At 35.0% G+C, this 27909-nt stretch overlaps 1 protein-coding gene across 1 annotated transcript in view; it reads right to left on the reverse strand.

The window, feature by feature from the left end:
• The window catches only part of PARD3B (par-3 family cell polarity regulator beta), a 1280476-nt gene that overhangs the window by 726391 nt on the left and 526176 nt on the right, over positions 1 to 27909 (reverse strand). Inside the window, exon 4 of the mRNA XM_001365888.4 lies at positions 1055 to 1164. Coding sequence (XP_001365925.2) covers positions 1055 to 1164 — 110 coding nt within the window. The remainder of the gene's footprint in view (positions 1 to 1054; positions 1165 to 27909) is intronic.

The raw sequence follows: 27909 nt of genomic DNA on the forward strand, positions 1-27909 counted from the left end.
AAATAAAATCAAATGGACCAGAGCTTAACATTAATGTCATTAGATATAGATGTTGAGGGTGACGGTTGTGTATGTATTTTACATCATAATGTCTTTATATACATACATACATATATATATATATATATTTATATATAAATGGACACTCCTCCTCTCCTGTAAAAAACATTAATGCCATTCAAATTCGTGTAAGGTCAGAGAAAGAGACCAGAATAGAAAATTGAGGATGAATGAGTATCCAGAATGCTAGTTAAGTATATATTCTTTTTTTTTTTTAAACCCTTACCTTCCATCTTAGAGTCAATACTGTGTATTGGCTCCAAGGCAGAAGAGTGGTAAGGGCAAGGCAATGGGGTTCAAGTGACTTGCCCAGGGTCACACAGCTGGGAAGTGTCTGAGGCCAGATTTGAACCTAGGACTAAGTATATATTCTTATCTGTACTCTCTTCCTTTTGAGCTATATATGATAAAATCTTTCACCCAAAAAATAAATGGTTACTTTTCTATCATAGGGAAGACAATTTTGAAAAACATTTTGACATAATACTTAGACTAGAAACTTTGTAAAATTATTGCATTTGGTCAATTATAATGACTTATAAATATATATATATGTGTGTATATATATATATATTCATGATTCCCCCCTAAACATTCAATGTCCAAATAATTATTTTAAAACTAAAAATCCATGATATATAAAAATATGATAAAATTGGCTTAAAAGGTCACGTTAAATTAATGATTTTTTTTGTGAAAGATACAAAAGAAAAATGTAATTTTCTCTGAAATTTCATAAGAAGCATGATAGATATATTTGATGTATATATATATGATACATTTATAAGATACATGAATAAATGCATATTTTCTTTGGAGTAGGGAGCAAAGAGCACAGAATAGAGACCACTTGTATGGATATATGTTAGGTGTATCTGTGTTGGTATGTGTAAGTACACATATATAGACACATATTTATATGCATTTTTATTACCAAATAAGTTAGCTATTCTATAATCTTTTCTATAAAAAATGGGAACTGCAGGCCACTTACTGGTACAACAGGTTTCAGATTCTGGTCACTGGGGTGTGAAGCACCTGGATGGGAGTCAGCAGGTGGGCTCAGCGCTGGGTCACTGCTTCTCCTCACTAACAGTGGTGTGCCTGCAAGACAAAATAAGAGGTGAAAGGTCAAAAGAACCTCAGGGAAAAAGCACATGGCACAGTGCAATTTAATTAAAAGAACTCACCACATTCTTCTAGTGTAAAAGTATTCAAGAGATCTAGAGGTGCTTGTAAATTATTCAATTTGATGACATCGTGTCATTTATTGCATAGTGATACATGGGACAGGAATGGTGGAATGTTTATCTTTTCCAATATATATTAACAAATTGCCCAAAGCAGAACATCACACAATGTAAAACACACTTCTGAAATAAATATAAATATTAAGGAGACTGATTCTGAAATAGTCAAGTGAATCATTTGAAAGAATGATGTATTGCAAGTTACCACCACAATGTAGTTTCATAATCCATAGAATGAACACATTACAAATATGGGACTTTGATTCTGGTTAAGTTCATGGTGTTAATGTCTTTTAAAATAAGCAAAGGGAGCTATTTTAATTTTTGCTTATCTTTTTGATGAAGCCTGACAAAACTGATGAGAAAAATAAGGTAGTTTAAAAAAATACTCTGATTCATTTTTAATTTAATGAAAATTTCTAGCATTAAATATTTGAAAGTCACTTATTAAATTGGGAAAGATGATCTTTCTAATAGGAAGTCCAAATGAAATCCAAACATAGCCAGTAGCTTTACTAGTTTCATTATAATTAGGCTGAAAATAATTTATTTAATATGAAATTGGCAGTCAGAAAAAGAAGTCTTTGAAATACTTTTTTCTTGTGGTTGTTTTTCAAATCATCCTGTAATCATGAAAATTAACTTTTATTTGCTCTTTTAAGAGTTTGTTTTGTGAATAATGATTAAATTGCAATCTTTTATTTTTCTATGTTCTAAAAATAATGCCAAATACACTCAAGCAACTGCAGTTTAAATTAGTATTTTTCATGTTCCTTTTTTTTTTTAAATATGGTGCACAGCTGGCTTAGGGAAGAAATCCCTTTTGTTAGTATTTACAACTCCCTGCAACCAAAAAATTCTATTCCTTTTGGCAATACAGCCGTGGCCACCATGCAATCTGGTTAAAAAAAGAAAATAAAGTGTATCTCTTCCTATAATCAGAGCCTGAATGAAATAGGACTAAGGCTATAGTGGCTAGCCCCAAAGAGCAATGTGAAATCCAAAACTAATAGTCTTCCCATTTCATTTCTATTCCTAGATACATCACTACATGATATTCCCCATCTACCAGAAAACTAAGAAATGGTAGTGGCTGTGTAAGTTTCCTTTTGTTCCTTTACTAAAGCATCCTCAAGGAGCTTGAAGATGAGAAAATTGTACTATAAATGGATCTTTGTACAGAACTAATTTGAGGCACAGATTATGGGCGAGAGCAGCACAAACAAAACCAAGGACAGTTAGGTCCCAATCCCATTCCATATGTTTTAGTCAGCTGATCTGAAAAAAATGGCTTTTCACCTCTAAAGAAAAGTCCCTAAGTTATCCAAGACACCAAGGAATAATCTATTTAGATTGAGCACAATATTATACAAGGTGACTCTCCATGACTAAAGAAACGAAAGGGTAGCATTACATTTGCTTTCAAGTTTTATCTCTAACCATTTTATTCCTAGACACAAGGAAATAATCTATCATTGAGAAAGAGTCTATTTTTATCCATGAAATGTTGCTTGAAAGATGCAAATTATCTAACTTCAGTTACTGATAATATTCATTATTACACTGTGATGACTTTTTTTTTTTTAAATCAAGAAAACACTGTATACCAGAGTTTTCTTCATGTTTAAGAGGTAAAAACCATTTGACTACTGACATCTCATGGAAAGAAGATCGGGTGGTTTATATATTAATTTTGAAGCTTTTGAAAATGCAAAAGAAATATAATGACATTTCATTCTTCTCCAAGAGGTCTAGCATTTTATCACTATGGGACTCCTTGCATAAAAACCATCCTATATTCCCCCTATTCCACATTGAATCCCACCTCCAGATGGCTTCACAAGTCAGTAGGGTCTTGCCAAATTTATCACCTGATGACCAGCCTTGTAAGAATTTGCTTCTCAGATGTGGACTGGACTGGTGGTTGAGTGATAAGCATAAAACTCATTTCCTGTTTGGATTTAGATTCTTGGCAACTTGGCTATATCTGCTAGAAGTGTGATTTTGTTGGTATAGTGTCTGACTCCAAGGCTAACTCACCAACACCTCTATACCACAAAGGGATATGGGGGGGAGGAGGAGTTCAGTGAATGTTAATTATCAAAATTTGTAAAAAATTATGATTAATATTTTTATTGTCATCCATGTCCTTCCAACTAATTGTAAGTGTACCCCCAGGCTCCGTCCTGAGTTCTCTTCTCATCTCTCTCTATGCTCCCTCTGGTAATCTCATCACTACCATTACTTCAATTATCTCTATCCAGATATTTTAAAAATGAATATATATTGAGATGTTATCTCAATTTTCCTGAACTCTAGTCCTATATCTCCAACCAACTAATAAAAATTTTCACTTGTATGGCTTAAGGGCAATTCAATTTCATCATGTTCAAAAGAGAACTCATGTTTTTTTCCTTAAATATGCTCTCTTCCTAACTTCTGCACCTCTGTCACAGGCAAGCCTATCCTTACAATCATTCTCAAGTCTTTTTTGTCCTTGACTTAGACAGAAATACATTCAATTTCCAAGACATAAGGAATCTTCCTCCTCAGCATCCCTTCTATGTGCCCTATTTCAGGAAAAAAATCCTGGCACAAACTTTATTTCAGGTGCTCATATCCTCTTACCTGTACTATTGCAATAGGTTCCTAATTTGTATCCAGTCTTTTTCCTCTCAAATATAGTCTCCATGTAGGTGCTCATGTAATATTCCTAAAGCAGAAGTTTGACCTTGTCACTCGTTTGCTCAGAAAACTTCAGTGTTTCCCTACTGACTCTAGGATAAAACATACATTATTCTGTTCACTCTTCATGGTCTGTCTCTAATCTCCCTTTCCATACCCATCACATATTACTCCCTTTAAACATCTTCTTTGGTCTAGTCAAACTTACTCATTCCTCTCTCTGTCTTTGCCTGTCTGTCTCTCTGTCTGTCTGTCTCTCTCTTTCTCTCTCTCTCACACACACACACACACACACTCATATATGACATACCATTTCCTATCTCAGGAGCATTTTCTTTCTTTTTATCTCTCCCAATCAGAGTCCCTAGTTTCTGGAAAAGTTCAGCCCAAATGATGCCCATTAATGAAATTTTTCCTAATTCTTTGCCTAGTAAGGCTCCTCTCTCTGTCTTAAAAAGATTACCTTACATTTAACCTTGAATATATGTTGGTATTTACTATGCTCTTACCTGTTGTTTACCTCAGTAGAATAAATGGCAATTTGATAAGTAATCTTCCCAAAGAAAAGGATGAGGCTTTTTTTTTCTTTTGTCTTTGTATCCCCAGGGCATACCACAGTGTAGCACAGAGCTGGTACCTGTTAAATTCTTGTTGACTGACTGAATAATGATGCATTAACCTTGGTGGAAACTAGATTTACCAGTGGCTAAAGGGAATAATACCAATGTATCCTTCCAATCCTGGACAGAAATACTATATATAGGTAATTTCTGAACCATTAATCACTTTTATTCCTATTGCTCTGATTCATGTGACATATATGTGTTATTTAGAACTCATTGCATGAATGACATTATTTCTATACGGCTTTTAAAGATCCTTTATGTTATTAATATATTATTTTATTTTCAAAGGAAACTATTATTATTTTATTATGACATATTTTACATGAATTTCAAAGTGATCAAATAATTCTTGTGACAATTACTAAATTTTTAGATATTTTTTTGTCATTTTTATGAAGTAACTACATTAATGAATATAATTTAAGTTACTTTTTAAATATTGTAACTTGGACACAAGAACCTAGTTTGGTTTTGTGATCAAGTTAACTTTAATTGACTGAATGCTTCAGGAGACAAGATGACTTAAAATAAATAATAAAAATAAACAGAAAGGCTCCAAATAAGAAAATTATGTTTATTATGGAAAAACCCAAGAGAGCTGAAAAATAATTGCAATGATAAATTAAAGGTTGTTTGTCCAAGTTTTTAGATTGAGTATGATTTGCTATGGGAAATTTTGAGACACCTAATACCTCATGATCTGTTCTTTTCCAGAGGAAAACAAGATATAAATTAACTACTACTTTTTCACAACATAAACCAGTAATTCTACTCTCATCACAGACAACAGGGATAGGGATGTTTTGTGAGAGTGGAAAAAGAAGAACATCACTGTCTAGAGAGGTTTTAAGAGTTATTGTAGGGAAGATGATTAATCATATTCTAATTGCCTCCAAAGGGCAGAACTAGTACTACAAATTATATTAAGAATGATTTTGGTATAATATAAGGAAAGACTTCTTAATAACTAGATGTGTTCAAAAGTGGAATGGGTCAGTCACATTTGGAGGCAATGAATTCCTTGTCACTGAAGGCTTTTAAGGAAAGATGATATGTTGTAGATAGGAATAAGCAAAATCTATTGTAGATTTTGGTCTAAGTGGCCCAATTCAACTCTAAAATCAACTCCAAAATTCCATTACTTATAAACATCTTAAAATGTCACAACTCTATTAAGCTGATAGGTCTGGTATTATCTTCTCTTATGGAAGAGGAAACTGAGCTTAAATACTGATATTTACACATGCCCAAACCAATATGGTAGAACTGGGCTCAAAATCTCTTGACTCGAGGTCAAGTAATTATTCCTTACATTCGATCAGTAAGCAATCTATTATTACATATTACATTTTATGTGTTATAGTCCCATAGAAAGTCTTATTCCAAATAGGTTAGTGGTTTTGCTAGAAACCAAGAATATCTAGGGCCATTTAAAAACCTTAGGGATGATAGTTCCAATTTTTTAAGGAAACCTTTCCGTTGTTGTTAGGCATTTCAGTCATGTCTGACTCTTCTGGACCCCCATTTAGAGTTTGCTTGGCAAAGAAACTAGAATAGTTTGTCATTTCCTTCCTGATTAGGAACTGAGGCAAACAGGAATAAGTGACTTGCCCAGGGTCAGACAGATTCATTCTGAGGCAAGTTTTAAATTCAAGAAAATGAATCTTCTTGATTTCAGGACTGACACTATCCACTGTTGATACCTAGTTGCCTTAACAATACCCTTATCTAAAGGGAAAACAATTCTAATTCCCTCTTCCTCACTCTAGTTTTTCAGAGTGAATATCTCATTGAGAACCTTCTAATGGGTTGTATTATGTTAATAACTAGTGTGTATAACCTTCCATTTGCATTACTAATACATCTCTTTCAAACAGAGATGACATTTTCATTCAGTTTTGAATGGTCCTTAATGTTTTTGATCACAGTCTGTTTGAAGATAAGCTGCTATTAATATAAGGAAGTTTATCTAGAGAAGGCTAAGCTACAATTTAAAGGCAAAGAGGGATTTTTGATGAACACCTTTACTTTAAGTTCAAAGTATTGCAGATAACTTTAATAGAGGCAATGAAATGGGAAAAAAAGGATGATCAGGTGGATTGCTAGGTGGCTTAGTAAACTGAGACCTAAGCCTAGATTTGTGAGGTTCTGGTTTCAGATTTGAATTTAGACATTTCCTAGCTATATTAACCTGGGTAAGTCACTCAACTATCATTGCCTAGCCCTCAGCACTCTTTTGCCTTGGAACTAAAACACAGTTCTTATTCTAAGACCAAAGGTAAAAGTTGTTGTTGATGTTTTTAAGGAGTTTCAAGAAGCAGGAAGTAGGAAGAAGCTTGGAGATTTGTAGAGATGTGCAAGAAGTATAAGCAGTAAGACAGACAAGAATGGGCATATTTGAGTTTTAGTGCAGAAAATAAAATTGCTGAACCGAAGATATACATGGAGAGGAAAGGAAATAGCCATCCCAACTTTACCTGATTAGAGAACTCTAAAATGATTAAATGGAGTTCTGAGGATGACTTAGGGAAGAATTGCAGAAATCCTGTATTTGACATTAGAATATAAGGTAGTAGAGAATTTAATTTAATAAGCGCCACAGTTGGTGAGAAATATAGGACTTTGTTTTCAATTAGGGATTGACAGCATTATTGAAGTGGTATTTGAACCTGCAAAGTCAGAGGATTCTACTGGGAAACAGAAAACCTGTGTTCTAAATATAGTGCTGTCAATAAATGACATTAGCCAAGTCATTCAATTTCCCTGTGCCTCAGTTGCCTCATTTGTGATCTGTGGGTAGAGAAAAGGATTGTTAAGCTCTTTTCCATATCTTAAATTCTGTAATACTCTATCAATTTCCAGAGGGAATGGGCACATCTATATTTTGGAAAAACGGGTAAAAGGGATGCCAAGATTTTACACTGCCATAAACTCCAAGGGGAGGGGGGAAGAATATGAAGAGGTAATTGAAATTGCAAAACACTTAGTAGAATTCTTAGGAGATTGAGGGTACAGAAAGAGGTTCCTGGAATTGGCTTCTCAAAATAATGTTTTTCAGTACATGAAATAAAATATACAGGATTACTGTGACTGAGAGCATTTTAGTGATCTCTCCAGTTCCTTAAGGCCTCTAAAGAATATGGGAAGGTGTGGAAAGCTGATAGTAGAGAAGCCTGGAAGAAAGTATGAGTACTTTATCCTCACAGATAACTCATTTTCTTGGCAAATTACTTTGATATTCCATAATAAAAAAAAAACACCTGCTAATTCAGTTACTTGGGAAATGATAGCTAAACTAGCTATGAGACAAGTACATGGGATGAAATGATACTAGTATACCTGCTGAAGATATGTTTGCTGGAATTGCAAGAATACTATCTCCATTAAAGCCCATTTGCACTATTCTTAATGACTCCCTTGCCTCCAAGTGTTTCTTTTTCTATGATCACTGTCAACACTTAAATAAAAATAAAAGAGAACGCCAAAAATAAAGAATTAGTAAAAATGGTACATGGTTTATTTAGGGAAACAACACTTGATTTTCCTTGTTTATGGTCTTAATGGGCTTCAGATGAAACTTTTCAAGTGGACCTAAGCAGCCCCAGTACACCGAAATCTGGAGATCCATAAAACACTAATGCTGATATCAATAAGAGTACAATTTATGTCAAAGTACCGATAAGAGATCACTTACTCTGTAGGAGTTCCTGACCCAGTTTGGCGCCTTGCTTGTGATGAATGCAGCAGCTGTGGCATACTTGAGGGCAGTGTAATGGAAAAACCACACAAAAGAAATGAACTGAAATCTTAGCAGAATTAGCTGTCCAAACACTATGCTCAAATATTTCTTCATCAGGAAACACATGTGCTCTAAGAGGAGCAAAAGATTTCAAATAAACCAATACTTTGTGCAGCTTCTCTTTACTTCCTGGTTTTAAGCAATTTTTCTGAAGCCTGTATCATGTAGGTGTTAAAATGAAAAACTATTGCTAATATATATTCATTAAGTGCACAGTAATATATATATGTATATATATATGATTAAATACAATATACTCTAAAATACTATTTAAAAAACTAAACAACTTTAGGGTGGGGAGGGCAACTTTATATTAGGGCGCCAATGCCTAGAATTTTTATCAAGAGTTGAGATTTTTCCCTAAAAATAGTCATACTTCCATTTGAAAATATATTATTACAATGATCCTGAGGATATATACTTTCAGAAGAAGGTGACATTTTTTTTTATACAGAAATATATAAATCCTTAAATGTTCCACACATGAAATGAAATCTAATGATACCATGCTAGAAGTTCTTACAATGGAGTCTATTGTGAATTTAAACAGGCTATGAAACGTTACTGCTCTTCCGTACCAAGTAAACACTGAAGGCAAAGTAGAAGTTCTCTGAGAGCAGGGATTGCTCACATAATAGTAGTCCTATCACACAGTTCCTTGTACCCTAGTAGGTGATTAGTAAGTGTTTGCTGAATGTAATTGAACTGTGTTATATTGGGTACACTAGAAAGTCAAAAAAACAGTCAAGGCAGAAAAAAACATGAATGAAAATACATAAAACGTAGCAACAATAATAAAATTTCTCTGTCTCTCTCTCCTTCTCCCTTTCATTTCCTCCCTTTCACTCCGCCTCTCTCTCTCTCTCTCTCTCTCTCTCTGTCTGTCTCTGTCTCTGTCTCTGATAGACATGTGCTTAATTAAATTCCAAGCATGATGGAATAGTTATAGTATAGTCAAGTATATGTGAAAAGGCTTCAGGGAACCATTGAGTTTGAAGCAGCATTTCCAAAGCTATGAATTAAAAGGAAGGAACAGGGAGGCAGAAAACAAAACATATGCTAACCTGAAGATGATAAGTTACATCTACAAGGACTGGTGGAAAGAGAGCAAGAATTGAGGAAACAAGGACAGTCAGATAAGGAAGGAATGTTAAGAAGGAAGCATTCAAATTAAGTAGTTTCAATCTGCTACAGGTAGCAACTGAGTTTCCAAAGGGAGTAAAATAGTTATTGCTTATGAGAACAAAATATCCAGTATTTTCTAGTCACTGAAAAAAAAAAAACCAGTTAAAGTCCTTTTCAGAAGAGACATTTATGGTCTATGAAAATGTGATATGATGAAAGTTTGATAAAAGAACACTGTTCAACCTGATGGAATTAGTTTTCCTGTCCTTTCTATTTTACAGCCTTTTAAGAAGCACAGGAGTGTATCTTAATGTGCATCCTATTATACAGTTTTAGAAAGTAAGGAGCTATTTTCATTTTAGTTGCAGACTGATTTGGGATTAGGGAGGGTCTGTTATATGGGAGGAATCAATAAGTTTTGTAAAGCAAAGAAACAAAGGGTGATCAGCTCTCCAAACAGAACACATATTTGTGGGGTTCAAAACTTCCTCTTGTATTTAGGGCACATCTTCTGGTGAGCAGAAAAAAGCAAAAATACCTACTCCCACTCCCTTTGTACACTTAGTGAAATGAGAGAAGAAGAAATCAGTAACCCCTTCAGGCCCTAGTTCAGCAGTTGCAAACAATTACTGCCAACATCAAAGTCTTAAACTCAAATCACCAAGACCTCTCTGAGGGATGGAAACCATCTACAAGAAGCCTATTTTAGGCACGTTGGCCACAAAATCTCTAGGATTTATCAGTTGCTTTTGATGCCTTCAATTACTATATTTTAGTCCAGTAGGTGGCTAGAATGCTAGAGAAGTGGCTGCCTTTAGGGATTTCTGGCTAACATTTAAGGAAACTCTCCAGGAGGAGGTTTCTGTAAAGGCACATCCATCCCCCAAATGATTTTTTTCATACTATGAGAGATATATAAATGGCACGCGGTACTCTTTTTCTGATGAAGGAGATCCAGTCCCATTAATTATTTTAGATGGATTTCAGGAATGGCAACCTGCTTGAATTGAAGCTCAAGCTGGACAAACAAGGAACAAGACCACTTGTTCAAGAACACCTAAAGGAGAGAGGAACCAAGAGGAAACAAAGATCTCTCAATTATGGAGACCCTTCCTAACCTTTTGCCACTTTGGTTTTTGACTTCAGTTGTCTTGAACCATGAACACTCCTGGAGTCTCAGGGGGCAGCTTTGACCTTTTGGCACCATTTGCCTTATGCATTTGGACAAGAAGCTGCGATCATCTGTGTCAGATGAGGAACAAGCCCCAGCTGTCCAAGCCTCAGAGACTTCACACTGCATAACTAAAATACAAACTACTTGAAAGGACCCTGAAAGACCACCCAGGGCTTTTATATAGAGGTCACACTATTAATTTGTTACACAAGCAGGAGCCCACGCTACTGAAAGGCCAATGTCGGCACCACATTGTGGCAATGACCATCATTTACTTCTCATTGCAATTGTAGTAGCAGAGTGGCATCATTTTCTATATCAAAATCACAAAGACACGAAACCTAGTTAATTTTGTGAATTCTGCTTTCTGAGTGCTCACACTGCCATAGGTTAGCAAAAGGCTCAATTGAGTTAATGCATAAACTGACTGCTAAGTATAGCAATATATAAATTCATTATTACTGCTATTATTTTCTAACTATCAATAGAGAGAACATTTAAACAAAGGCCTTAGTCCTCTAGAGTTGTTCAGTAAAGGGAAAGCAAGGTTTGTTTGTCCTTCATTTTGGACATGAGATTTTCGAGAGGTGGCATGGGTTGGTGGATAAAGTAATAGCCTTAATGACATGAAAACCTGCATTTAAGACCTTTGGAGGCATATTCATTGTGTGACATTGTATAAGTCCTTTAACCTCAAAGGGTTCTAGGAAATTTTCTTAGTCTCTTAAGTTACACCACCAGACTTGCCTTGGTAAATGGAGTCTGTTCATCTGACTGTTTCCTACACCAAATGAAAGAAATCCCAAGACCTTCCCATATCCCTACCTGACCACTATACTTATAAGAGCAGGATAAACATTGTTTTTGGACCTTATTGGATCTTTTAAGCACCTGAAAGTATGAGAAGACTGCTGTGAATATGCTCTTTTTCCCATGGATTCTGATGGAGAAGAATTAAAGTAGAATGGTAGCCAGGTGGCATAATAGATATAGAATTGAACTTTAAGTTAGGAACACTGGTGTTAAAATCCTCCCTCAGACACTCGCCTTGGGACCCTGAGCAAATTGTTAACCTTTCACAGCCTCAGTTTCTTCATGTGAAAAGTGAGGGAGGTAGCCTTGATGACCCCTAAGATCCCAGTGAGCTTTCAATCAATGTTTCTCTGATTAACTCAGGAAAGGGTTTGAGTACCAGCTCTAGTACTAACTAGTGCTGACAGCCTGGGTAACACCTTTCACATCTCTGGCCCTCAGGGCTTCAATTGCAACAGGAATCTTGATTCTGGCTCTATTGCTCTATGAAAACAATAATAAAATCTGTATCAGCAATTTAGAAAGCACAATTTCCTATTTTATCTTGCTTATGTCAAAATGCCATCAAGATGTAACTATGCTACTGGCTATTATAAGCACCTCCTTATTTGAAGATTTTGGTAAGCATTATTGATCAGCATAAATATTTTTCATGGAAAACCAAAGTTCCTTCACTCAAGAAAAATGCCTCGTAGCATGGGAAGGACTCTGAATTCTACAAGACCATGCCAGTGGAACACAAGTCCCAGCAGGTCCTAGCAAGATGGAAAGATTTCAAGTTGGAGTCTGGCAATAGACTGTGGATAATTCATCTGAGGTCCATCTTTAGATAAGTTCAAGATTGCCCTCAGTATAATTTTTTCCTAGCTTTAGCAATCTTCAAAAACCTACTAAGTTTTAAAGAAATTATAACATACGTGTAATATAATGTACTAAAATCACTCTGAGATAATTTCTAGGAGTCCTAGAAAATCAAGTTCCCTAGGAGTCCTAGAAAATCAAGTAAATGATCAAAAGGGACTGGATTATGAATTTAATAATTCAGATTTAATAATCAACAAAAAGTATTAAGCTGACTGTAAAAGATAAAAGTTCAGTATCTGGGTCAATGATTAAACTTGGCCCAGTTTTTCTGAGAGAAAAATAACACATGCTGGCATACACTTTTAAAAAAGTATAAAATTCTTTCTGGTTTTTATTTTTAATAAATTTTTATTTTCTCAATTACGTGTAATAACAATTTTAAACATAAGTCTACCAAAATTCTGAGTGTCAAGTTCTCTGTCTCAGTCCTCCCTCTCCCTGAGATTGCAAGCAGCTTGATCTAGGTTATACATCTCACACACACACACACACACACACACACACACACACACACACACTCACACACACACACACACACACACACACACACACACATTTTCAGGTATACCTCACAAAATATTGCCCAACTGAAGTTGTTTTGAAATAGCATCATTAATATATTATAACCAAAATCCATTTAATGTCATTCGGCTGAATGCCCAAGATGAAAATTAAAACATTTTTCTCATGGAACTAATTGGTGCCTGTAACATTATTTCATGTAAGGTTATGTGTCCACAGAATCTATTACTCACATTGGGTGGATTCTACATGCAAGCTCATCTTTCAGGTTTTCTCATAACCAGAAAACCAATATAACAATGTTATTTCCTAAAGAACGTGCATGGGCACTCCCTAGTAGGAGACTAGCAAAGATTCTTCCCTTGTATCGTCAAGGAGCAGGATATGACTTACCCCAAAAGATATGAATTTTTTTCTTGCCTAATGATTAAGCTTTTATTCCAGGTGGATAGTGAACATTGGGGAGTTCCACCAAGATCCTCTAGTAATGGAAGGGGCCAAGGGTAGGTATCTCATCATTTTCCACCAGACAGCAGGACATCATGATGGTCACTAAATAAGGTATCGTCCCCAGTTCTCCTTTTATTTTCTTTTAATGTGTTGTTAGATTGTAAGCTCTTTGAGGTCAAGGACTATCCTTTGTTTTTCTTTCACTCTGCAGCATTTAGGATAGCTTCTTATAAATGTTTATTGACTAGATGGTTGGCTTACAAGGAATGAGGAAAATTAAAGGTTAAATCTCACATTTGTTTAATAAAAAGAAGTTGGAAGTAGATGCCTATTGACTCAGAAAGGTTAAACAAATCAACTGTATATGAATGAAATGGAAAATCTCTATACCATAAGGAACTACAACTATGAAGAATTGAGAGAATCTTGAAATAATTTATGAGAATAAAAGATGCAAAGTGAATTACACAAAACTAGGAAAGCAATCCAGGAAATGACCACAAAAATACAAAAACAATGAATAAAAACAAAACTGAATCAGGTGTAATTATATTGTTGAAGCTTACACCCATGGGAGATTTTGCAGAATATTGCATACACTATTAGATATTTTTGAAATATTGTTGTGTTTGGTTGAACTCTTTCCCCTACTTCTATTTTTTGTAGTCATTTTTTTGTACAAGAGACAGCTTGTTGGGCAAAGGAGTGAGGTGATGTAAAAATTGCAATAAAATAAGATATAATGAATGTATGACAAAATCAAAAGTGAATAAGCTTTTATTAAGTAATTCCTGTGTGCCAACCATTGTACTAAGAGCTTAGGATACAAAGTGAGGCAAAAAAACCAGTCCCATTTTCCCAAGAACTCAGAATCAGAGAAAAACAGGAGAGGTGAGCTGCTCAGAATTTGGCTGCCTACCTCAATATAGCTTCTTCTGGGAGCCACATGTCTCAGCTAAGAAAGAAGAGACAGATGGAAACACAGACCAACAGAGAAATACAAAGGCTGAATCAGAGAACATAAAAGAAAGAAGGAGCCATCACCAAATTGAGCTATGATATGGGTGACAGGAAGTTATTTTGTGGAAAAAACAACCAGACTTACTTCTTTTCTTTCATTCTTATTATGAACTTAATACATAAGCATTTGGTCAGTAGTAAATTCCATTTTATCCCCTTCAATCCCAAGTTCTCTCTCCTTGAAGGAGGATACCACCTTAGACGTTCTCATAAGTTGGGAGAAATGAGTATGTCTCTAGGAAATGTCAAGCAGAAAAGAAAAACTGTAATTTTTTTTTTTGGGGGGTGCTCTAATAGAAATCCTTTGGGGATTAAATGACATACCTCCTAAAGGCAATTCTCAATTAGCCTGAATGGTACTAGAACCCAGGGGCCTTTTTTATCTATAAGTAAAATATTCTTAAGTCAGTATTTGGCCATGCAACTATTCTCCTCAATAAAGTCCATGACTTTCTTTTACCTCCAGAAAAAAAAAAATCTAGATTTCTCAGTTTAACCTTCATCTAGTTTTCCATCTCCATTAACCATTGCTCCATTATGTTACTTCAACCTCATTCTGATTCAGTTCTACAAACCAGCTAAATTAGTCTACTTTCTGTTTCTCAGCCCCTCTGTGTCTTTGACCTGGCCATTATACTTTCCTGAAATGTATTTTCTCCCTAATTACAACTCAGAGAGTCTTCTTATTTAAACCCTTACCTTCCATCTTGGAATGTAAACTAAGTACTGGATCTAAGGCAGAAAATGGATATAGACCAGTCAATGGCAGTTAAATGACTTGCCCAGGGTAAAATAGCTAGAAAGTATCTACATCCAGATTTAAGGATAGGATCCCTTGTCTCTGGCTTGGCTCTATATCCACTGAGACATGCAGCTGCCCCCCAGAAAGTTTTGTAAAGAGATATTCAAATATTGTCTTTTTTCATGGAACTTATCCTAATCCCTCAAATTCTAGTCCTTTCATTTCCAAACAATCTTGTGCTTAATTATTATAATATATATACATATTTTACATTTATTAATTTCAATTCATGAAATATATACTTTAAAATGCTAAATTTAATTATATTCTTATCAATTTAAAGGGAGACTTTTTTTAACATTAAAATCTGAACAGAAATTGTTTATTATTTTTCGTTATATCCCCAGTGCCTGGCACATAGTAAGCATTTATTAAATGTTTCATGATTACCTGATTTTTCTATTTTCAGAAGGTGTTAGGGAAAATAATAATAATAACAATAGCTAACATTTGCAAGGATGGGAGTGGGGCAGGAAAGCTTTGGAACCCTGACATGAGGACTGAGACAGAACCAGGGGCATTTGGAGAGCAAAGGCTTCTGGGAAGAAGAAAAGGACCTGAGAGAGTTCTGAGGAGCCACTGGACTTCTGATCAAGGACTTGGAACAGAGAGGACCAGTTTGGGAGGCTGAGAATCACAGAAGACATCTGAGAGAATCCTGTTTCTATCTTCAAGCCTAAAATTGATCTTCCTTTAAACAAATATCTCTAACCTCCCTCAATCTGAAGAAAAGCTATCTCAGACCCCTAAGGGGGAGGGGGGGGGGTTTGTGTACTCTCAGAAAGGAGAGTAAAGCTCCCTTCCTGCCTTCCTGGAATGATTTCTTTGTAACCTCATAGGAAAAATAGTTAATTAAGCCTATAGAGGGATTATTTTAGTTGGGACAGACAGAGAAATTTGATTGAGCAACATTGCATACCTTTCAGATCAAGTACCATGCAGGAAATAATAAGGCAGCCCATTCCTTCTTACTCTCACCCAGTTACCTGAGACTCTGTATTAAACCCTTCTTAAAGCAGTCAGATATTTGTCAAGTGTCTCAATATAGTGTGGAAGGGTTTACAATATAGAATCAGAGACACAAGACTCAAGGAGTGCCTGAAGTCACCTTCTCAGAGGTAAGGCACCTTTGCTGGGGTCTACCTCTAGATCCTCTCCAAGAGAGAGGCACTGAAATTGTCCCCAAGAGTAGCTGATAGGGACAATTATCTTCAGATCCCTGTAAGTCATTTCTTTAAGGGACACAGAGTGATAACTGAGAAAATTGTATCACAGGGGAGAGGGAGGGAGACAACAGCCAAACCTACATTAGCTTAGGCTCCTTCCCTTTCACACGGTTCCTGTTCCTGAAGCCACATTATCAGTAAAGAAGAACCTTTATTATAACATCAAGGATATTCACTTTTACACATTTACATAAAATTTACTATATGCCAGACATTATGCTAATCAAGTTAAAACTATCTCATTGAATCTTTATTACAATACTAGGATGTAAATGATATTATTATTATTCCCATTTTAAATTTGAATAAACTGAGACAAAGATGAAGTGACTAGTCCAGTTGTCAAATAGTAAAATAAATAACTGAAGCTGGGTTTGAACTTGGTTGGATCTTCCTGACAATAGGCATTGAGCTCTAACCACTGTGCCAGGTAGCTAGGTAAAACCTAGTTGATCGAACCACTTGAAGTTCCTTAGAAAGAAGCGCTAGTAGATATGAAATATTTTACTTTTGAAACAATTACAGTTATATATCATAAATGCTGTGAGAACTGTCCACACTTAGCAGAGGCAGCAAGAAAACTTTTTTTCACTGAAATACAATAATTCAGTAGTCAAATATTTTATAGGATTTAATTTTCATAGATTGTTACCTAGATAGTTCGGTAACATTAATAAATAATTCGATTAAATTTCACAGCATACAAAGGACAATAGGATAACTAGTTAGTATTTCTTCAGTTTGTACAGGAGTTTTTGGTTCTTTTATGAATTCTATTTAATATCTTCCCCAAAAATATTTGAGGTTGTTTTGTATATTTCCTAATCAGTCTCAATAGAGACAAATATCCCTTTTAAGAAAAGACAAAACAATCGGAAAATGAGGGGATGCCCTTCAATTGGGGAATGGCTGAACAAATTGTGGTATATGTTGGTGATGGAATACTATTGTGCTAAAAGGAATAATAAAGTGGAGGAATTCCACGGAGACTGGAACAACTCTAGGAAGTGATGCAGAGCGAAAGGAGCAGAACCAGGAAAATATTGTACACAGAGACTGATACACTGTGGTACAATCGAAGGTAATGGACTTCTCCATTTGTGTCAATGCAATGTCCCTGAACAATCTGCAGGGATCTAAAAAACACTATCCACAAGCAGAGGACAAACTGTGGGAATAAAAACACTGAGGAAAAGCAACTGCTTGACTACGGGGGCTGAGAGGAAATGACTGAGGAGAGACTCTAAATGAAAACTCTGGTGCAAATACCAACAATATGGAAATGGGTTCGAACCAAGAACACATGAGAAACCCAGTGGAATTGTGCACCGGCTATGGAAGAAGTGGTGGGAGGGGGGCTGTGGGAGGAAAAGATAATGATCATCGTTTCCAATGAATAATGTTTGTAAATAACCAAATAAAATAATGTTTTAAAAGTAAAAAAAAAAAAAGACCAAACATAGCAGCTTAAAACTTTGAATTTACACACAGCAGAGAAATAAAAGCTAATATCAGTCTATATTTGTAGAGTAATTACAATAATAGATAAATCCTTTTTATTTCAAGCAAATATTCATGTGTGTTTTGACTAAAATTATAGTATGTCAGTATAACATCTTGTAATAAACATGTCCTCTCTCATCTTAGGGGACATATTGGTTTTTTGCAAACATTTAGTCATAACTAAATAGCATATATAACTAGAGTATATCAATCACTGCAAAACTATATCAATATATGAATGAAGAATATCATTCAAAGATGTATCTCATCATACATAAGCAAATATTCCTTTAGAATAAAGAAGCCATTCTGATTATATCAGCCTTTTCTGGGCTTACGATGGCCCACTGGCAATTACCTTTCATAGCCTCACCAAAGTCAAAACTGCTTTTATATTATATGATAGATGATTTCTTACTGATTTAATTTGGGGGAGGTTACTTTCATAGGATATAGGCTGATGGAATCATCCATTTAAAAGCAAGAAGGAACCTCAGAAGTCATTGAAATCAAGTTCTCTTCAATTTATAGAAAAGAAAACTGAGGCCAGGGAAGGTTAAGTAATTTGACAAAGTCACGTGGGTAAGAAATACAGAATCCGAATGTTCCAAGGACCAAATCCTCTCCTCTTTCGATTGTAACACACTGCCTATCCATCAAATGCTTAATTTCATTAGCTACAAGTGTAAACAAAAACAATTACAGTAGTTGCCTCTCAAAGATCTAGTGTTTTAAATCACCCAGAACAGTCCTTAGGCATTTTCTGGAGTTCTTACTACCACTGAATGAGACTCAAAGCCTATATTAGCAGTGCAGATTTCAGAAGACTTTATGTTTAGGAGAGATTTAGTTTTCTATCTAAAACAAACATATGGTAGAAAGCAGTCTTTTTAATGCTCAGATTTAAATTAGTTTTGAAAAGAGATAAAAAGACGGAAGTTGTTCTGTTCCTTGTAGAGACTTAAAGATGGAAACATTTATATAAACATACTGGCAGTGGAAATGGAAAGTTTGCCCATCTACCCCAGACATCCCTCACTTTTATTTTTGCGGCAGTAAATTTAGCTCAAACATTGCTAATCTGTATGTTTATATATATATATATATATATATATATATATATATATATATACACACATACATGAATATGTGTGTGTATGTGTGTAGGTACTGCCCAGTCACTCAACATCTCATTAATGAAACTTCAATATAAAATCAATCCCATTCTGAAAAGGACAAATCTGCACCCCAGATGTCATGCCAGAAATCTGTTGCAGATACAATGCCCGTGTTGTTTTGTACTGTTTCCTTTTTGTCCTTGGTGAAATGTTCTTCAAAGAACCCAGCTGCATCATGGCACAGTAGAACACATTTTTGTAGCCCATTCCCATTTATTAAATAAGGTGCATGCTTTTAAGGCATCTTTAAAGATTGTTTATATCCTTTAATTAAGGCATCCTAAATTTGAGTTTCCATGGCAAGACACAGAGACAGAAAATTCTTTCTGGGATTATATTTTCCCTTCATGAAACATAATCAGCCCCAAAAGATGAAGCTCCTCACAGGAGCATAGGACTAAAGCTAGAAAGGACCTTTCAGAGACCATCTACTCTGGCTTCATCACTTTAAAGAACAGGAAACAATGGCACAAGGACACTGAATGACTTGTCTGAGGCTTCATTGGTACAAGACCATGCTGGGCTTTTTCTGATCATACAGATATGAAATGTTGCTGAATGAAAACTTTATCTTATCATTTAGCATTGTTTACCTTGTTTAGGAGATATAAGTGAAACTGGTTAAATTTTCAGAAATGATCAGTATAACATAGTCTACAATTCTTAAACATATAGAAAAATAACAAGCACTTTGACCACACAGCAGACTTTTATTTTACTATATATTTTCAGAGAGATCCATACTGTTCATGTAAACCTTAGCAAATCACACAATCTTCAAGGATTTCAGGAAACACTCAGACCATAAATTGCACAGAATATGCCAACTAGTATTGGTAGAAGGCATTTATCATCTGGGACTTCCCTCTATCAGTGAAATCGCACTCCAGCCACATTCCCTGTATTCTATTAGGACTCAGGTTCAAGTGGCATAATGGAAAGAATATTTTCTTCAATCTGAGATGAGACTTTCTACCTATTTGACCTTTTGCAATTACCTTAATCTTCCTTGACTTCAACCTCCCCCTTTTTTAAAAAAAAATCTTCCCTTCCATCTTAGAATCAACACTATAGATTAATTCCAAGAAAGAAGAGAGGCAAGGGCTAGTTGAAGGGGTTTATGTGACTTGCCCAGGGTTATACAACGAGAAAGTGTCTGAGGCCAGGAGTGAACCCAGAACCTCCTGATTCTCTGTCCACTGACCTCACCTAGCTGCCCTTGAACTCCATTTCATTATATGTAAAATCAGGGGTCTGAATTAGATGGCCATTAAGGTTGGCATGATCACCTTTGAGATACAATCTGAGAGGGCAGGAGTTCTATAGTTAAGGCAGAAAAGCCACATCAGGATATGAGCCAGAATGCCAGAGTAGATGGGGATGGATGGGTGGCCAGTCTTGGGACACAGTCACTAGGAATCTCAGAGTAAATTAATTTTAATTATTAGCACAAAGTTCAGGTGATTTATGGGAATCAGTGTGCTAAGGGCAACATAGATGAGCTAGAATTGAAGGAAAGAAGGAAATAAGAATTTTGCATTTATTAAGTACCTACTAAGCACTTTAACAACCTTAGGAGGTAGGGAATATTATTATTATCCCCATTTTATAGCTGAGAAAACTGAGGCAGAGGTTAAATGACTGGATTTAAACTTGGGTTTGCCTGACTCCAGGCTTAACATTCTATCCACTAAACCACTTAGCTGCTTAAGGGTAAGTCCCTGAGGCCACTGAATTCAGGTCTTCCTGACTTCTGGCTCAGAGCTCTATCCACAGGACCACCTAGCAGGTATATAGGCTGATGACCCATAAAAAATGGCCCAAATCAAGAATGCAAGCAACGACAATAACTTATACCAGGTTGCTGACTCTCAGGAATGAAAAGAATTAACTCAATCCAATTAAACAAACATTTATGGAGCTCTTACTATACACAGGGTGCCATACTAGCTGCTGGAGAATACAAAGGCAAAAATGAAAAAGCTCCTGCCATCAAGGAGCTGACATTTTATTGGCAGGTACAACAATAGATAAGCAAACAGAGAAGTAAAAGTAAAATAATTCTAGGAGACAGAAGACACAACTAGAGTGGAGCTATGCTTGTAAGAACTCCATGGAGGTTTTACAAAGGTTCTCTCAACAGTCCAAGAGCAACACAGATTCTCAGCTCCTTGCTAACAGACAGTTATTTACTTTTCAAGGAAGTGCTGAAACAGAGGAATTCCTCCCCAGAAGCATGGGTCCAGTGGCTCCCAATGGCCCCAAGGTGACCCCAACCTTTCAACTAAAACACAGGTGCTGGCAGGTCCAATGGACATGGAAAGACTTCAGGAAAAGGTCATATGTTTGCTGTCTGAGAACCTGCCTGGCAAAGTGCAGAAAGACTCATTCCACTGGGTGGAATTATCTAGGGATGGATTTTTCAGCTATACAGGCTCTCAAAAACTGGCAGATAAAGGAGAGATAAAAGAATTGCAATCTATATGTGTGAAGGGAAGGTATTCCTATGGGCAAGTTTTCCCATACAGTAATAAGAGTTGTGGAAGGAGGAGATAGAATAAGCATTTACAACAGCATCTCTGGGTACTATGGTAAGTGCTTTAAAATACCTAATTTGATGGAAGAGTCCTTCAAAAACAAAAGATGTTCATGACTTGTGCTGACAGAAGACTGTTGGTATTATGCACATCATATGGTCAATGCCATTGGGAACCTGTATCTTTTGGGCAGTACCAATCACAGGCTTCAAGACACTGACCAGGCAAAGCAAATGAACGACTGCTGTGAATTACTCTTGATAATGTGCCACTTGGGAGTCAGAGATTTTGACTCATCGCTCTTTGCTTTTGCTATCAAAGAGTAAATATGAAATACATTATTACTTGAATTTACCTTAGCTTATGACCTGAATTATAGTTATTTTATTTTTTACTTTGTTATTTTTTAACCAATTACATGTAATAAATTTCCACACTAGATTTCCAAAGTTATATGATTGAACTTCCCTCCTCCCCTCCCTTCCTTTCCCCTTCCCAGTGTGGCAGGCAATTCAAACTGGGTTAGACATGTGTTGTCATAAAAAAACATTTCTATATTATTCATTTTTGTAAGTGATTAATCTTATAAAACCAAAACCCTAAAACATAAACCCAAATAAATGAGTAAAAAATCATAAGCTTTCATTTGCAGTCTGAGAATTGTAGTTTTTAAAAGAACGAAAAATTTCTCCCCAATAGTTCATTGGGTCAAAGTAGTTGAACAATGATCCACAAAATGAAGACATTTTTGGTTCCATGTTAAACAAAAGCATTTATTTTCTCTCCTTCATGTATAATTTTCCCCCCCAAGTATGTAATTCTTGACTTGCTTTGAAGGATTTCCTACAGACCCAATTTAGGAAATGTCTTATTTAATTAGTTAATATAATAATAGGCAAATCATGAAGTTATATGGGAAGCAAGTTGTGTCCACTGTAAAAATCCTACAAATTTTGGGTAGTCCACCATATCAATAATGTTAAAATAACTTTTGGAGCATAATCTAACTATCCTATATGCAATAAAAATATGCTTTAGTTATCCTAAAATAAACATATGTAAACATATGTTAACATTAATATCTAACATTTCAGTCTGATATCAATAGTGCTTAAGAAGTAGATTGTATTATATTGTTGTTGTTGTCCTTTGTACTCAAAGAGGACCAAAATGATATCAGGCTGAGGACTTGTGATGAGCATGAATTCGATTTAAGTGAGGCAGAGTTGAACAAAGCCACTGGTCTAAGGCTTTATTCCAGAGACATCAAAGGAAGACACTCTTAGCCTGCCATTTGTTTTCACCTTGTTTCTGTTTCAAAAATAAATTGATGAGCCCACCTAAATAAATACAGCCCTACGTTGAACTCTATATTTTTTTGCAGACAAAAACCAAAGGTATCTGGTTTGGTTTTCCAGGAATGAAAAAAGAGAACAACAACCAACAGTAAAACAATCTATCTGCCACACCAGAATTCAAATAGACTTTCCAGGCCTAACACCCTGGAGGTCCTGGCATAAATCTGCACCATAATATGTGAACTGAAACAATGAACCTGCTGTTTAGAAAGAAAAGGAAAATCCTGGATAAACTCTTATGTGACCTGGGCTATCAACTCTTCTTTGAGGAAGGGAGATTAACTAAAAGTTAAAAACAATAAAAAATATAAAATATTTAATATAATTTTAATAGATATGAAAATAAGCATTTATTTTATATAGAGATATATTAATATAAATAAAAATAATTTAAAATGACTTTATAACAATCTAAATTTTCTTTTAAAAGTGAGTATATAGAAATAATGGGAGATTATGTTTACATATTATTTTATCAATTAGAAGGGGCTTTCCTACAATTATCCTTTGAGGCAAGACACTGTGACTATTATTATCCCCATTTAAAGATATATATATATATATTTTTTTTTTTTTTTAATTAGGTGATTTATCAAGTGCCAGAGCTATAGTTTGAAGTTCAGTCTCCTTACTTTAGTATCATGGATTAAAATCTGGGATGGATTAGTAGAGATCATTTTTTTACACCTTTAACGTCTGTCTTAGAATCAATACTGTGTATTAGTTCCAAGGCAAGAGAGTGGTAAGGGGTAAGAAATGGGGGTTCCATGACTTGACCAGATTACACAGCTAAATTAGGCCAGATTTGAATCTAGGACTTTCCATCTCTAAGACTGGCTTCTCAATCCACTAAGAACCTAGCTGAGGTGATACCTCAGTCCAGGAATCTTTCTATTACATAGCACTGGGGAGAATTATATTCTATGTTATGGTCAGTTCCTGATTGTCTGGAGTATCACAGACAGATTCAATAGCACCTAAAGACTACATGGCATAGATTTAGCTAAGGACTCAGACTTTAGAAGACATGGCTCACATCTGACCTTAGACACTAACTTGTTCTATGACCCTGCAAAAATTTGCTAATCCCTCAATTTCCTTATTCAGCAATCCACTGAGATAATAGAAGCCCATTACTTTGCAATTAATCAATTAAAAAGGTCTTATAAAATATTGCTTATTTGACAGGAACTTGCTACATGGGAGATACAAGAACAAAAGCAAGACAGTCCCTGCCATTTTCTTAAAACCCTACAGAAACAGAAGCTATGATGATGGAATCCTCAAGTCATGGAGAAGGATTCTATGGTTAACACACTCAGGATCAAAGGGAGTAGATCTGAATAAGGAAATCTTGGGGAGGTAAACAGATAGGCTAAGAGTTCCAAAGCTTTTTTTTTTTTCCCTTAAGGTGGGAATCTGGGCAGGATGGATTCCTTATGTAAACATTATTTGATTTATATTGTGATTTGTTAATAAAAGTTAACCACATGGCAGATAGCACTAAGAAGAAAAAAATCAGATATAATTCCTGCCCACAGGGACCACCACTATTCCTTTTTTTTTCCTCCATAAGAGTGATCACAAACATGGCAATGAGCTAACACCAATGCAACTTAACTCAATCCTCCTGATATTTTCCGATTAGGCATCACACCAAGATTTGGCATAGAAAAGGCACCTGGAGTACTCCAGAATGATCTCTTCGGGAATAATGGACCAGGGAGCTGAGCCTGTAATGATTTCACATTAGTTTGTTCAAGTTCAGTTGCTATTAATTGGGTTCAAGTTCAGCTCCAGTTCAAGCAATCTAAATAAATAGCAGCTGAAACCAGCTTAATGCAGGGCATCTTTGCAACTAATAAGAAATGAGCAGACAAGAAAGATAAAAAGAGACCACTTGGTGGATGCATGTTCATATTTTTTATCTGATTTAAAGGGATATTTTTTTTAAGTTCTACCTTTTGTTTACAGAAGAATCTGCTTAATCATAACACATTTACAAAAGTGAAAATAATATCCTAAGAATAGTTGTGGGCAAAAAATAAAAATAAAAACACTGTAAATAAAGCAAATTTGATTAAGAAAATAGAATTTATTTCAAAACCCTTATACAGATTTTCCAGTGTTATATAAGTTAAGTATGAAATCATTAATTAATCTTCCAAATAAATTAGAATTGACCTAAAAGTAAGAGCCAAAATAAGCAGAAAAGACAGACTAGAAGATGTGGTTTTCTAAGCACCATGACACAAAGGGACAATATTAATTTTCCCATTGCCTGTTACAATTCATAGCATGCTCTTTAAGTAACTTACTGATGATCATATCTAATTCCTACATTTACACATAAGTACAATGAGAAAAAAAGGGGCTAACTGGCATGCCCAAGGATACTCAAATTCTATAATTGAAAATCCAGTGTTCTTTCTACTATACAGCATGGCCTCATCATAAACACAGTGGAATAAAATCGTAAATAATGATACTAAGTATTTGCCTAGTAGATAGTGGTTGCCAAAATTTGGTTTCCATTAATTCAGTTATAGATCCAGTGTGTGACAAGAGTGGCCAGATTAGAGAGGGAGTATTAATTTAATAAAATAAAAATTTAACCATTAAATAATTCCATTATTTTGTGAGATAAAATACACCACTGCCTCCAACCAAGCCAATCTTGAAGCACATGAGTCTATATGGTTTATTCACAGTAATTTTAATATTTAATATTTTAATATATTTTAATAATAAATAATATTATAACATAATATTATATATTATACATAATATATAATATAATAATTTAATATTTTAATTTTAATAATAATAAAATTTAATAAATATTCATAATATAATAGTGAGTAAGATAAAACAAAAAAATTACTTTATTCACTAGTGATAGTGAATATAAATAATAAAATATATAGGAAAATATATATTTATCCATAAAAATCATAAAATGTGCTTAAAAAGCATAGAAGTTATCATAATTTCAATAAAGCAATTACAAAATATCTATTAAAATATAAAATTTATCTTAATTTAACTGAATGCAGTGATTGGATTCCTATAATTTTTAACTTCCATTATATCCTTAAGTAAAAAACAAAAATAAGAAATGGCTGTTGCTAAAATTAATTTTGTAGTGTCTAAATAAATAATGAAAATAATAAGGGCAATGTGGATTCATTGTACATTCATAATCAGGAAGCTAACCATAGAGTTGGAGAGTATTTTTTTTTCTCATTGGGCCTATTATGCAGAATTATAGGAAAGGATCTCTCATGATGTAATCCAGTTAATAAACAAGAAGAGTCTAACAGGGGTAGACCAAGGGTTTATTCAGAAGAGGGGTTAAGACTACAGATATAAACTAAGGCAAGTGGTATGTGGGCAGGTAGAGATGGAGGCAAGACTAGGTGGAAAGGAATTGTCCAAGGTTCAACAATGGCACAGTAACAATGGTAGGATTATGGAGCAGGTGATTCAAACTCTAATCCAAAACTAAGAGCCACTTTCTTCCTTGACTGTTTTTCATAATGTATTTAATTAATAAAAGTTCAGTGGATCACTGAAAAATTTGGGTGATAACAGGCCCGCCATATTGATTAAATTCAAAAGGAGATCTAAGGTTTATAGATGAAATTCTATTGATGAAGAGACCATTCAAGATAGGTTTATACTCTAGTATATTTATCCTCTTTCTGTGGTTTATTTTAGAAGAAATACTGGGTCTAGAGTCCCAGTCTACTTAATAGCTATGACCTTGGGCAAGTCATTAATTATTTGGAACACAGTTGCCTCACCTGAGAAATGAAGGACTGGGACTAGATGACCTCTAAGATGTCTTTGAGCTCTAATCTATGATGCTATGAGATAGTTCATTTTTTTTTAAGTTAAGTGTTTCTGTAAAAGACAGGATTGTTATTATCAAACCTTCTGATTTTTAAAGACAAAATAAAGCAAAGAGGCATCTCTTCCTTTGACTTAGTACAACTCATCTCTTATGAGTAATCATTAAATGCTCATGGTAAAATGTGATTTTTCTGTAGTGCTCAGAAGTTTATCTATAAAGATATAGGCTGTCTGTGTGTATGTGGGTGCACATGCACCAACAGAGGTAAAAAGAGGTGGGAGGGAAGGGTTAGATATTACAAAGGATTCCAGATGACATACTTTAGAAGCTATTTGCAAAAGCAGTGAGCCAGATAATACATTTCCCAGGTAGGGTCTCAATATTTAACAATAATAATGGCTAACATTTAGATACAATTTTCTATGTTCCAGGCACTTGTGCTAAGTACTTTACAACTATCATCTGATTTAAACTTCAAAATAAGCCAGGGAAGGAGGTTCTATTATTATCTCTATTTTACAGATGAAGAAACTGAGGCAAAAGAAGTCAACTGACTTGCCCTGAATCACAAAGCTCTAAAGCATCAGAGGCTAAATTTGAACGCTACTTTTTCAGACTCTAAGCCCAGTGCTCTTATCCACTGTAACCCCTAATTACCTCTTCCATCTGCTACTATTAAACTAGCCCTGGAGAAAATGAAAAGATGATATGAAAAGACATTAATGAGTATTTCATACTCTTAGCTAATACTTACAGCTTCTATACAGCAATCCTACACAAGTTACCAAAAGAAGCCCACTCATGTTATACCCATGCTACCATTTAATTAAGATTTTCTTGAGTTTATATTAAATAATAGGCCAAAAAGAGAAATCATCTGTTTTCTCAACAGGATTAAATCCAAATGGGAGAAAACATACACATTAGATCATAAATCTGGAGCTTAGAGTGTAACTTACAAGCTGATTGCCTCATTTCTCAGATAAAGATACTGAAGTCCAGAGTGATTTAGATTTATGTTCACACAGGAAGAATGTGTCAGAGGCAGAGTTTGAACACAG

This window comes from Monodelphis domestica, chromosome 8, assembly GCF_027887165.1.
Source record: "Monodelphis domestica isolate mMonDom1 chromosome 8, mMonDom1.pri, whole genome shotgun sequence".
Taxonomy (NCBI): Eukaryota; Metazoa; Chordata; class Mammalia; order Didelphimorphia; family Didelphidae; genus Monodelphis; species Monodelphis domestica.